Here is a 13,536-nt window from a genome sequence, read left to right as displayed (position 1 = left end):
TGAACTGCTGTAGTCCATGTAGTGTAGGCACCACCCACAGTGTTGTTAAGGATGTAAGTGCCAGGATTTTGACCCGGCGACTGTGAAGGGACAGTGATATAGTTCTGAGTTAGGATGTTGTATGACTTGGAAGGGAACTTGCAGGTGATCATGTTCCCATGCATCTGCTTTATTTTGCCTTCAATGTGGTTTGGGAGATACTGTTAGAGGCACCTTGGTGAGTTGCTGCAGTGATGGTGCATGCTGAGTGTACACCATTGTTGGAGGGAGTGAATGTTTTAAGGTGGTGGCTGGGGTGCTGATCAAGCAGGCTACTTTGTCCTGGATGATGTCAAGTTTCTTGAGTATTGATGCGGCACTCATCCAGGCAAGTGGAGAGCATTCCATCACACTCCTGACTTGTCTTTTATAAATGGTGGAAAATTTTGGGGAGTCAGGAAGTATATTCACTGCTGCATACCCAGCCTTTAACCTGCTCTCGTAGCCACAGTTGTTTGTGACTGATTCAATTAAGTTTCTGGTCAATTGTGACCTCCAGAATGTTTTTGAAGGGGGATTTGGTGATGGTAATGCAATTAAATAACAAGAGCAGGTGGTTTAGACTATTATTGGAGATGATCATTGCCTGGCACTTGTGTGACATGCATGATACTTGCCTTGGTACCAGTAATTTAGAGTATTGATCATGGCATCAGTATTCTCTTATAAACAGTTATTAAAACATTGCAGCTGTAAACTTTTGAATTTATAATTAAGCGGTGTGTTTATTTTTGAAATATATGTATGTTGTGTTTTTTCTTATTAATCCTAGATGATGGTAAATTCATCAGTGGAATCAACATCCAACTGTGGCAGCTCACCCCCAGTTGCAGGTTTCTCCACTAACTCGGCAGAAATGAGCCAAACTTCGGTCACCTACACCACGATGCCACAGCAGACTGTTGTATCACCTGTCCTTGTACCTTCTCATCCTGTTGGGAGGCCAGGTATATAATCCAAAAATTGACGCATTCTGAGTTTTGATGCTTCTGTACATGTAGTCTGACATTTCTAGCTGTGATTGGAACAAAGTGCTTGTTTTTTCAAAGTAATTACTAATCATAAATTCTTGTTACACCATGCAAAAGCCATCAGTAGTGCAAATCCATAATATCATGAATAACAAAAACCTATTCACTTGGCTGCTGATAGAAACGTGGAAATCTTCATACTTGGTATTCCACTCACAACAGAAAAACAGAGATCGTTTAATGGAGGAAAAATATACCGCCAGCATATTTCTTAGTGGAGAAGAGAAAAAGGGCGGGGGGGTCTGAGATAACCAGAAGTAGGAAAGCATCCCTAGTATAATCCCCACCATTTATACCATTCCTGTTTATCCCAGTTAGCCACCTACATCAGACAAATGGTACTAACCATTTTTTTCATTATCATTGCATTAAATTAAACCATATCAAATGAGCAGTTCAAGTAGCTGTTCACCTCTCGTTTTAAAGTGTGATCACCTGTCATTAAGCCTTAAACAACCCCAGTCCTGTATCAAAGTTTGACCTTATGTGGGACGACGCCAGTGGTATTCATTATTTTTCAATAAACATTTACGCTGTCAAGCTATTAATAACCACCATAAGAGTAATTGAAAGACAATTGCAATTAAAAAGGATAGTTATTGAGAAATTGGCGACACTTTTTACAGATTGCACCAGATTCTGGGTCACCTTTCATCTGCCCTTAAAAAATGACAATCACTCAAATGGCTCTAGGGAAATCATTGTGGCTAAATTGATGAATGTGCGCTTTTCTGAGCCTAGACTCGAGGCCCCCTCTTCACTAAATTGATGAAGCGAGCCCAATACATATAATGGGTAAATTGCTTTTGCACAAACATGTCTGTACTAGAAGCTGAAAGTGTTCCAAGTACAGCAGCAAATTATACACCAACTATATGCACCAAATTTCATGGGAAGAAGGACAGTATTACACCATTCAGCTCCCTTTTAAACTGCTCCAAAATTCAATCAAATCATAACTGATCTGTGCCTCAACGCTGTTTGCCTGTCTGCGTCACGTGCCTTGATACTCTTGCCTAACAAAAATCTATCTCTGTTTTAAACGCTCCACCTATTCTAGAAATTATAGCCTTTCTGAGGGAGGGTTTTTCAGATTTCCACCATCCATTGTGTAAGAGGGAGGGAGGGGGGAGGCGGGGGGAAGTGCGACCTTATCTCACTCCTGAATAACCTACTTATGATTTCATGTCGCCTTGTTTTAAATTTCCCAAAGCAGGAAATATAGTTTCTGTCTACCCTATCAAATCATTTTGACACTTTTAAATGGCACATCTGAAAATTCATCTGACTTAACACTTTAAGTTGTGGATGCAAATGCACGGCACTATTCAAATAAAAGCAGCAAGTTCTCCTAGGGCAGAGATTTTTGCTTGGCGGGCGGGCACGTGCCCAACGTGCTTGAGTGTGAAATGACACGCGTTGAGCCAAGCGTGCCCACGTCAACGCGCAGTCATGCAATAGTTCAGTCGTTGGGCGCATGCTGGAGCCGGCAGCACACCCATCGACAATGAAAAGGTCTGTTAAGGCCATTGAGTTATCAATTAACACAGTTTTTTTGCTGCTCGCCCAACGGTTGGTGGGGAAGGCGAAAAGGCCAAGTGGCCTTTGCATTTTTTTGGAAACCTCATCCACGGGCGGGATTAGGTTTCCAAAAGCAAATAAAAATAAAAACTTCAATTTTTCATCACATGTCCCTGCTCACATGACAGAGTCATATGAGGGGACATGTTTTATTATATTTTTATTTTTAAAATATCTCTTCATCTCCCTGAGACAGCTCCGTGCCTCGGGGATTATGCAGTGCTCAGTTGTGAGCATGCGCGAAGGCTGTGCTCAGCCAGCTCGCACTCCACCCCCCCCGCACAGGCAGCACTTGGCTCACGTTTCACACTGGGCAGGCCTTAATTGGCCCGCCAGCGTGAAACCTTGGTGCGGTGCCAATTTCAGGCAGTGGTCTGCTTCCTGCCCGCCCCCGCAGAGCACTCCAATCAAGGGCAAAATCCTGCCCCTAGTCTGTTTCTTTGCAACTAATATTGTCATAAGTGAATCATCTCTTCATTTATTTGTTGGGATCCTTATGACCAAATTGGCCTCCACTGTTGCCTGTGTAATGTTTATTGAACTTAAAAATAATCCACTAGTTGTATATCAGTATTGTATGTCAGTATTTCGGCCATTTGATCAGAGCTGAAAAGCTACAGAGATCTCTTCTAGAGGGCAAAGTGGAGGGCAGCAGAAAGAGAGATCGACCTAGGTGTAGTTGGCTGACGGATGTCACAGGCCGATTGCAGACAAGCTACAGTGAATATGTGAGGATGGCACGAGACAGACAAGCATGACATACCTTGATGGGACCTGCTACAAGCAGCAGCAGTTGTATAACACTTTGGGTTGGCCTGAGGAAGTGATGAGGTGCTCTGTATATGCAGTTATTTAAAGCGATAATGAAATTATAAACCAGTTTACAAAAAGGTTTTCTTACACTGGCGCACAATATATTTTCCCATGGCTTGCAGAGCAGATCATTTGAGGTGGAAAAAGAAATCTAGCCACTTAGTACCTCTTGCACTATTTTTAAACTCCAGTAGATGGTACTCTTTTCTTAGTCTTTCAGAAATATGACGGCAGCCAAAGCTCCAATTTTCCTACTTTAAGCTAACATGAGTTCAGTTTTTTTGTATTGATTTTTATACTTTAGTGTTTCAATTGGAAGCATTACAAATTATAAAATATTAGAATTGATTGTTGCAAAAACGATGCCTGAAATCATTTGTCCCTGAACCAAAAGCACTTAGGGTTATGACTTTTTTTTTGTTTAAATTTAATTTGATTAGAGCAGTCATTTCTCCTTTCTTCATATATTGTAAAACAGCTAGCATGTGCTTTCATTGACTCCATGACATAGTGAAAGGTCAGGGGAAGAAAAAGCACCACGCTTTCCTGTCCAGTGTTAGTTACTTTTATACCTCTCATTGTATCCCTCTCATCGTATCCTTGATGGTAGTGAGGGTGAAGGGGAAAGTAAATATTGCGTAAGGATTCTTTGAATCAGTTGTAAGGTTTTCCTGCCCTGAAATATAATTCACAAACCATGATCTGCACAAAGTTCTAAAAATATAAAGTTGATCCGGTGGATTGATGCAGGGATCTTCGATGTGTCCTTGTAATTGTTCCTCTCTTTTTAAAAAAAAATACATCCTGAGTAAATAAACACTTTTTTGTCAAGGCTTTGTTTTAGGTCTTAGTGACCGTTTTCATACTACAAGTATTCACGTGTAAACTTTTATCACTAAACATGGAATACAAGTTGCTTGAAATTAAAGCCTAATTTTATTTTGCTATATACTGGCCCACTGATCACCAGCACAAAGTGAAATCTGCTTTTGTTAGTTAGCCACCTTCCCTTCTCTAGTCAAGGTCAGCATTTGCTTAGGGTATGGATCCAAAGGCACTGGTAACCCCAGGATATTTCACTGTTGACTACTGTTCACATCCTAAACTGGTGCAATGAATGTTGGTATAATGGTTAATCATCCCATTTAGCCCAGTACTGTCCCATGTACAATCTGCACTCAAATTATGCATGCTCCAGCAGTGACCTGGAACTGGAACATGTTTCCTGTTCCGCGCCCCCCCCGCCCCCCCCCTTTTGGTAGTAGTGCTTTCTAATATGTATTTTGTTTTCACTTCCATTCAGGTCCTCCCCTTCCTGTCAATGAAATGGGTGAAACTATGAGTTCTCCTGCACCACCAGCACCTCCACCATATTCCTGTGATCCCAATGGCAATGATCTCCCTCGAGGTGAGAGACCCTTTCACTTGGCACAAAACCAAAGTTCACAAATGCTCAAGATTTATAGTAACAAAAGTCTATTTGATGTCTCTTTTTAGATAGAAAGGTGGTTCAGTATTACTTCAACCTTGGCTTGCAGGTGAGTTTAATGGGAATTGCAGGCACGTGGTTCCACAAATGTCAAAATCCACCGTCCTTTCTGACATTTTTCAAAAACTGTTCAAATGAGCCATCCATTCTGTAGAACTTCAGAACATCTTTTCAGTACTTAGTTTTACTAACACGCACATACTTCATTTTAAATGGTGGCCCATAACTTTTATACAAGATTTATGTATATGAATATACATGAAGTTCTCTGCAAACCTCTTGATGCTGTTAAAGCAACACTTGACTTAAATTTCCATTTAAAGCTGAGACCACTAGATTGATTGAGACTTTAGCGTACGTTGGTCAAGTGGAACAAAATTATTACTTAATGGGTTAATGATATAAATTGTCTTTTGGGGAGATTAGTAGTAAACACTATTTGAGTTTGATTATAAGTGTGTGGGTTACAACCTGAATTTTCAATGTATATTTATATAACTATTTTGAGTTCATATTTATTGGTAAAACCCATGTTGAAAATTCAGCGCTTTTTTTTGTACAAAGCAAGTTGAAAATCATAATTTTCTTGGTTCTGGTCAGTTTTGAGTTCATTTCTCTCTTGTTTCTAGTGTTGCCACCAAAACTATTGGCACTCAGTGGTCTATGTGCCTCAACAGCAACCAATGGATGTATACCCAGCATTCCCTGCAGCTTCCCAGTTTATTGAACAGTCAACCATGCCACATGTGTATGGTGACAGCGGGAGAAATGAGGACCATCAAAGTTCCTCTGACACTATGTCTAATGGCAAGTTTATTTTATATTTTCAGATTTTAATACAAAAACCCATGTCTGTCTGAATTTTCAATCAGTTTCGGGAAGGGAAATTGTCCAAATCTCTCGTTTTTATAGAGTATCATGCACTCTGGTCAGGAATGGCTTCACTATATGTAAAGCTCATTGTATTCTACTCCAAGAACCACACCCTTAATCCTGACTGCACCAGTTTCACATTTTATCCATTTTCCACCTTAGCCATTCTGAGAGTGACCAGTAGCTCTGAATTATGTCCAGTTCTTGGGGTGCTGCCCACATGACCACATTATGTGAAATATTTTTCAGCTTCATACATAAACTTTCAATAACTATCCCTGGCGTGTCATTCATGCTCTGAATTTTAAAAAAGAAACACTCTCCATAGCTGTTCCCACTTTACTAAACTAAATGTTAAAGTTGCTTTTAAAGGATGCCGAATGTGATTCTTCAGATGCAGCAATTAATTATCGGGTTTAGTAATAGGTGGGCAGAACCAGATTGACACCACTTAATCTTATTTCTCATGGGACTCTCGCAGAAAGACTTATGATCATAACAGTGTGGCTGATTGGGCAGCGCAGTGGATTTGGCACTTCTTTCACCAATTCCCAACTTCCCCTCCCCACCCCTTCTGTCCCCCCACTCCCCATGATTTAAACCAAGCTATTTAAAATGATTAAGCAATTCTGTTCTGAACTCAAGACAGGTATGTGAATCATATTCCATAACAAACACAAAAGGAACCAGAATGAGTTCTAGGCATTAAAGTTCGCAACAATGTTTTTTTTTAAGTTGAGCTAATGACTTAAAACATTAAATTAGGATTTCAGTTTTGAAAAACCTGAAAATTCTCGGCTGTGGTCAGCCAGGCCTATGACCACCGGGCAAAATTAGAAGCCGCTTTTCTGAGCAAGCGTACCCAATAGTCTTGGAGGCTGAGGCAATTTTAACACACTTTTTCTGAATAATGATCTAGGAGTTGGCCATGTGCTCAGGGTTTAGAACCTAACTAAATGGGGAACAGCGATTGATCCTCATCGCTTATTTCAGACTTTTAGATAACAAAATGACTAACTTGTGGTTTGTCTGAGTCTAGTGAATACTGAAATGGGAACTGTTTATGCAGAATTGCTCTGCTAAAGCAGTCTGGACGAAGGTTGAACTGATTTTAGTAGATGGTCATCTATAAGCTCCTATTCGCTATCTTCAGAAACATCTCATCAACCCTCCATCAATTTAAAAAACATTAATGTTTTGCATTATAAAAATAAACACAAATGATGAGATTGGTTTTTAAAGGGCACTGAATGTAATTGTATGGTTCCACCAGGATGACTCTGCTCCAGACCACATTACTGCCTTGGTCCAAACAAGGACAAATGGGCCGAATTCCTGAGGTGAGGTGGGAGTGACTGCTCTTGATGTCAAGGCAGCGTCAGAATGTGGCCTCATGGATCCCTAGTAAAAGTGAAGTTGCTGGGAATTAGGGAGAAACCTCTGCTGCCTGGAGTTACACTTAGCACAAGGTAGACGGTTGTTGGCATTGTTGGAGAACAGTTATCTCGGCCTCAGGGTATCGCTGCAGCAGTTTCTCATGGTTGTGTCCTGGGCCCAGCCATCTTTAGTTGCTTCATTAATAACCTTCCCTCCGTCATAAGGTCAGAAGTGGAGATGTTCACTGATAATTGTAAATTGTTCAGTTCCATTCATGGCTCCTCAGATAATGAAGCAGTCTGTGCCCTTGTGCAGCAAGACCTGGACAATATTCAGGCTTGGGTTGCTAAGTGGCAAGTAATATTCATGCCACACAAGTGCCAGGTAATGACCATCTCCAACAAGCGAGAATCTAACCATCTCCCTTTTGGCATTGAACAGGATTATCATCTCTGAACCCCAAACCATAAACAAGAAAATTAAACTGCAAAAGCCACATAAATACTATGGGTACAAGAGCTGGTCAGAAGCGGAGTAATCTGTGGCAAATAACTCAACTGACTCCAAAGCCCTTCTACCATCTGGAATGGCAAAAGTCAAGAGTGTGATGGAACCCTTTCCAATTGCCTGGATGAATATAGATCTATTAATTGCTTGATGCTATCCAGAAGAAAGCACTTGCTAGATTGGCACCCCATCCATCACCTCAAGCATTCACTGCCAACCACAGGTGTGCTATGATTGCAGTGTGTACTATCTACAAGATACACTGCAGAAACTCACCAAGATTTCTTCGTGACCTCTACCACATAGAAGGACAAGGGCAGCAGGCACATGGGGGCACCACCTGCAGGTACCCTCCCAAGTCCCATACCATCCTTAATTGGAAATACAGCATTGTTCCTTTATCAGTGGGTCAAAATCCTGAGACACACTACCCAACAACAAAGTGGGCTTTCCAGCATCTCATGTGGACTCCAGGGGTCGAAGATGACAGCTCCACCACCACATTGAGGGCAATTTGGGAATGGGCAATTAATGCTGACCTTGCCAGCAGTGCCCATATCCCAATAAGGAATTTAGAAAAAGATTGTTGAGTGTGACATATGGCAAAGTAATATTTGGGCAGAATTAGATGTGATAATTACAGAATTCTTATAAACCATTTCAAAAGGTAGGTGGTCCTGTATAACTCATTCAGATGATTTAAAATCTGGATGAAAACTAATAAATATATGTTGCTCTGAAACTCTATCTGAACACCATATCTGACACCCCCCCCCGCCCCCGACTCTTGCACCAGAAGAGATGCTTTGGGGCATAATAATACATTTTCCACAATTGGACAGAAGGTCAATTTGTTCAAGTTGAGAGATCTTGTAAATAGTCTTTGGTCCCTATAAATTCTTTTTAAGTGATAATATCTTACAGCTTTTCTTTGGGGAAAGTGAATAGCTTTTTTCAATACTAATGGGCTCCTTTTTTCCCTGCAGGTTCTTATCCTACTGTGGAGCCTCAACCAGTTCCTCATTCAACGGTGTATTATCCAGTGCTGACAGACCAGTACATTCCAGCACCTGCTTATGATCCCTGTGTCCCTGTAACATCCACACTTCATTTTGTTGGTCCCTGGTACCCAACAAACCAGATGTGTAACAATTCTTCAAGGCTGCAGAGCCCAGCACCTCCTGCTCCATTAAATTATGTTGGACCTGCCAATCAGCCTACACATTATGTATCTCACTAGAGTACAAAAAAAATTGGATTTAACAGACCCAACTAAAGGAGTGAATTATTGACCTGCTTGCCCACACAATCCCCCATTATTGTGTATCAGATCCTTTAATTGCCATAATTCTGAAGGTTCAACTTTATTGAATACTTTTCTATAGATTCTTTCTATTCAATTAGGCAAGAAATCTTCTACCTTTTTTCTCTGCATTTGCCTGAAATAATTGTATATATGGTCTTTTATGGGAGTGGCTTTCATCTCAATACTGAGATTTTTTCACTTTCCAGTAAAATTCCCAATTGGATTTGTAGACCAAAAAATAAGGTAAATGTTGCTAGCCAGTAGGTATACTTCTATACAAGTTTACCACACTGCACAATATCAAAGGCTAATTCTCTCATTTTCCACACTGCACAGTATCAACAGAATTTCAACTTCCCCTTGAGTGTGATGGCTGTCTTCGGAAATCAGTTGAAGGACTATCCTTCAAAGAAGGAAAATTACTCCTAAGTGACATTGATTACCGTTTTTCACCACCTTTTCCTGTTTAAGTTAGCCAATGATTCTACCATACAATCTGTACCACTTCTACCTCATGTTTAAAAACCTTGATGTTTGCAATGCCTTTAGTTTGTGAAAGCCTGTGTATTTTTATAAGGTATCCAGTTCTGCTCAATATGTTGACTTCCTCTTATTAGTTTTGTAGGGCCAGAGAAAAAATATTTGGCATTGATTTTTTTTGTTTCAGACTGTTGATGATTGCTGCTCTGTTCTTGAGTACAGTTCTATAAGAAATGGTGTGTGGTTGTGGGTTCACCTTTATTTAAAAATGTTAAGTAATAAAATCTGAGCACTGCAACCTATTTGTGTCAATGTGCTGCTTTTGCGTGTAACCCAGTGACAACTCATCAGTGAATGTTGCAGTGCAGTAATCTTGTATTGACTCTTCAATCTAAATTTTCATAATCATAGAGCAGAAATTTGAATTAGTAAACTGAAACGAGGCTGAGGGAAGAAATGGAAAGATAGTCTTGATGGCAGCCACTTGAAGCTACTGTTATCAGAGAATAATAACAGCAAAGGATGCCAGTTGGTTCTTTCGACGAGCAGTCCAGTTAGTCTCTGCTCTTTCCCCTTACACCTGCAGATATTTTTTACTCCCAAGTATTTATCTAATTCCCTTTTGAAAGCTAAAACTGTAATGAAAACAAAAACAGAATTACCTGGAAAAACTCAGCAGGTCTGGCAGCATCGATGGAGAAGAAAAGAGTTGACGTTTCGAGTCCAACATGACCCTTCAACAGAACTGAAGTATAGTTAGGAGAGAGGTGAAATATAAGCTGGTTTAAGGTGGTGGGCGGGGGGAGAGAGAAGTTGAGGGTGGGGTGGTTGTGGGGACAAGCAAGCAGTGATAGGAGCAGATAATCAAAAGATGTCACAGACAAAAGGATCAAAGAGGTGTTGAAGGTGGTGATATTATCTAAGAAAAGTGCTAATTAAGAATGGATGGCAGGATGCTCAAGGTACAGCTCTAGTGGGGGTGGGGTGGAAAGACTAACAAGGTATTAGTTGTAGATTTAAAAATAATGGAAATAAGTGGGAAAAGAATCTATATAAATTATTGAAAAAAAAAACAAAAGGGAGGGGGAAGAAACGGGGTGGGGATGGGGGGAGGGGGAGTTTAAGATCTAAAGTTGTTGAATTCAATATTCAGCCCGGAAGGCTGTAAAGTGCCTAGTCAGAAGATGAGGTGCTGTTCCTCCAGTTTGCGTTGGACTTCACTGGAACAATGCAGCAAGCCAAGGACAGACATGTGGGCAAGAGAGCAGGGTTGCGTGTTAAAATGGCAAGCGTCAGGGAGGTTTGGGTCTTTCTTGCGGACAGACCGCAGGTGTTCTGCAAAGCGGTCGCTCAGTTTGCGTTTCGTCTCTCCAATGTAGAGGAGACCGCATTGGGAGCAACGGATGCAGTAGACTAAGGGGAAATGCAAGTGAAATGCTGCTTCACTTGAAAGGAGTGTTTGGGCCCTTGGACGGTGCGGAGAGAGGAAGTGAAGGGGCAGGTGTTGCATCTTCTGCGTGGGCATTGGGAGGTGCCATAGGTGGGGGTTGAGGAGTAGGGGGTGATGGAGGAGTGGACCACTGTGCCCCGGAGGGAACGATCTCTACAGAATGCCGCCAGGGGAGGTGAAGGGAAGATGTGTTTGGTGGTGGCATCATGCTGGAGTTGACGGAAATGGCGGAGGATGATCCTTTGAATGCGGAGGCTGGTGGGGTGATAAATGAGGACAAGGGGGACCCTATCATGTTTCTGGGAGGGAGGAGAAGGCGTGAGGGTGGATGTGTGGGATATGGGCCGGACATGGTTGTCAACGACCGTGGATGGAAAACCTCGGTTAAGGAAGAAGGAGGACATGTCAGAGGAGCTGTTTTTGAAGGTAGCGTCATCAGAACAGAAGCGACGGAGGCGAAGGAACTGAGAGAATGGGATGGAGTCTTTACAGGAAGCGGGGTGTGAGGAGCTGTAGTTGAGGTAGCTGTGGGAGTCGGTAGGCTTGTAATGGATATTGGTGGACAGTCTATCATCAGAAATTGAGACAGAGAGGTCAAGGAAGGGAAGAGAAGTGTCAGAGATGGACCATGTGAAAATGATGGAGGGGTGGAGATTAGAAGCAAAATTAATAAATTTTTCCAGGTCCCAACGTTTTTGTTTTGGATTTCCAGCATCCGCAGTAGCTTTTAGCTTTTTGTTTTTAATACTGTAATGAATCTGTTTCCATCACTTTAATCAGGCAGTGCAAAAAGATTTTTTTTCTTCTTGTCGCCTCCGGTCTTTTGCCAGTCATAAATCTGTATCCTCTGATTATTGATCCTTCAGCCATTTGAAAATAGTTGTGCTCTATCTAAATCCTTAAGCATTTTAAACACCTCTTACTAAATTTTCTTGTTCTTCTCTGAGAAGAATGCAATCTTCTCTGTGCCCACAAGTGACGGATTATTGAGGTATTAGCCATTGCAAGGTTTAGTTTTAGGTCTAGCTAATATTTCACCGGGAAGTTGTCATAGTAAACACTGGTCTATAATGAGCATTTATCTTGGGAAGCAGGAAGCTAACTGAAAAATCTTTGACCTTCTCCTGTCCCAGCCAAGCTTATTACAATCTTTGGGAGCAGTATTTAATCTTTTCCCTGGACACACTCTGCAGTGCGCTGGCCTAAGCATTAGTTAGTTTGAACTTTTGTTATGTTACTCCATTTTCTTACTGCAAGGGGAGGCTAGTGATACAGGGAGAGGCCAGTCAAATGTCCCCAGTAAACAGGAGAAAGGCAGGTGGATACTCTTGGGTGTAGAAGATGTTGGCTTGTTTTACAAGACTGATGCCATTTTTCCAGCATCTCATTTTCATCGAAACCTGCATCTGTTTTCCCTGTGTCCCTCCCCACTTATGTACTAAATTTACATCTAAATGAAAAATAATCTGATAAAAGGTGATTGACCTGAAGTGTTAACTGCTGCCAGACCTGCTGAGTATTCCCAGTGTTTTTGGTTTTTATTCTGGATTTCCAGCATCTGCAGTATTTTGTTTTTGTAACAGATGGAAGGTGTCATTGACAGCACTATCAAGGGACACTTAACTCAGTAATAACCTGCCCACCATTGTTCAGTTTGGGTTCTACTAGGGCTACTCTGCTCCAGGTCTCATTACAGCCTTGGTCCAAAAGAGCTGAATTCTAGAGGTGAGATTAGAGTGAATGCCCTTCACATCAAGGCAGCATTTGACCAAGTGTGGCATCAAAGAGCCCTAGCAAAATTGAAGTCAGTGGGAATTGGGGAAGGGAAAGGTTTGAAGTCATACTTAGCACGAAGGTAGATTGTGGTGAATGTTGGAATCCAGTTATCTCAGCTTGAGAACTTCACTGCAGGAGTTCCTAAGGGTGGTGTCCTATACTTAACTGTCTACAACTGCTTCAACAATGATCTTCCCACCAACACAAGGTCAAAAGTGGAATGGTTGTTATTGATTGAACAGTGTTCAGTATCATTTGAGACTTCTCAGATACTGAAGCAATCCATGCTTTCATGTAGCAAGACCTAGCCAACATTCAGGCTTGGGCTGATAAGTGGTGAGTAACATTTGTGCCATACAAGTGTCAGGAATTGACAAACTTCAACAAAAGAGAATCTGACCTTTGACGTTCAACAGTTTTTACGATTGCTGAATCTCCCACCATCAACATTCTTGGGGCAGGGTGGGGGGGGTGGTTTACCATTGATCAGTAAATTAATGACCAGCCAATAAATACCACATCTGCAAGAACAAGTCAGAGGCTGGGAATTCTGTGGTGAGTAACTCTCCTCCTGACTCCCCAAAGCCTGTCCACCATCTACAAACCACAAGTCAGGAGTGTGATGGAATATCCAGGACATAGCAGCCCACTTAATTGGTACCCCATCTACCATCTTAACATTCACTCCATAGAACCATAGAACACTACAGCACAGAAAACAGGCCATTCAGCCCTTCTAGTCTGTGCCGAAATATTATTCCGCTAGTCCCATTGACCTGTACCTAGTCCATAACCCTCCAGACCTCTCCCATCC

At 41.6% G+C, this 13,536-nt stretch overlaps 1 protein-coding gene across 1 annotated transcript in view; it reads left to right on the top strand.

Moving 5' to 3' along the window:
- Positions 1–9,037, top strand: part of LOC144683214 (UDP-N-acetylglucosamine transferase subunit ALG13-like) — a 105,256-nt gene extending 96,219 nt beyond the window's left edge. The window contains exons 21-25 of the mRNA XM_078546171.1: positions 812–986; positions 4,768–4,872; positions 4,962–5,002; positions 5,583–5,760; positions 8,697–9,037. Of these exons, the coding sequence (XP_078402297.1) occupies positions 812–986; positions 4,768–4,872; positions 4,962–5,002; positions 5,583–5,760; positions 8,697–8,950 (753 nt within the window). The 3' untranslated portion in view covers positions 8,951–9,037. The remainder of the gene's footprint in view (positions 1–811; positions 987–4,767; positions 4,873–4,961; positions 5,003–5,582; positions 5,761–8,696) is intronic.
- Positions 9,038–13,536: the final 4,499 nt, after the last annotated feature.

The sequence above is a fragment of the Cetorhinus maximus genome, chromosome 8 (assembly GCF_964194155.1).
Source record: "Cetorhinus maximus chromosome 8, sCetMax3.hap1.1, whole genome shotgun sequence".
Classification (NCBI taxonomy): domain Eukaryota; kingdom Metazoa; phylum Chordata; class Chondrichthyes; order Lamniformes; family Cetorhinidae; genus Cetorhinus; species Cetorhinus maximus.
This window is presented reverse-complemented; position numbering and strand designations above follow the sequence as displayed.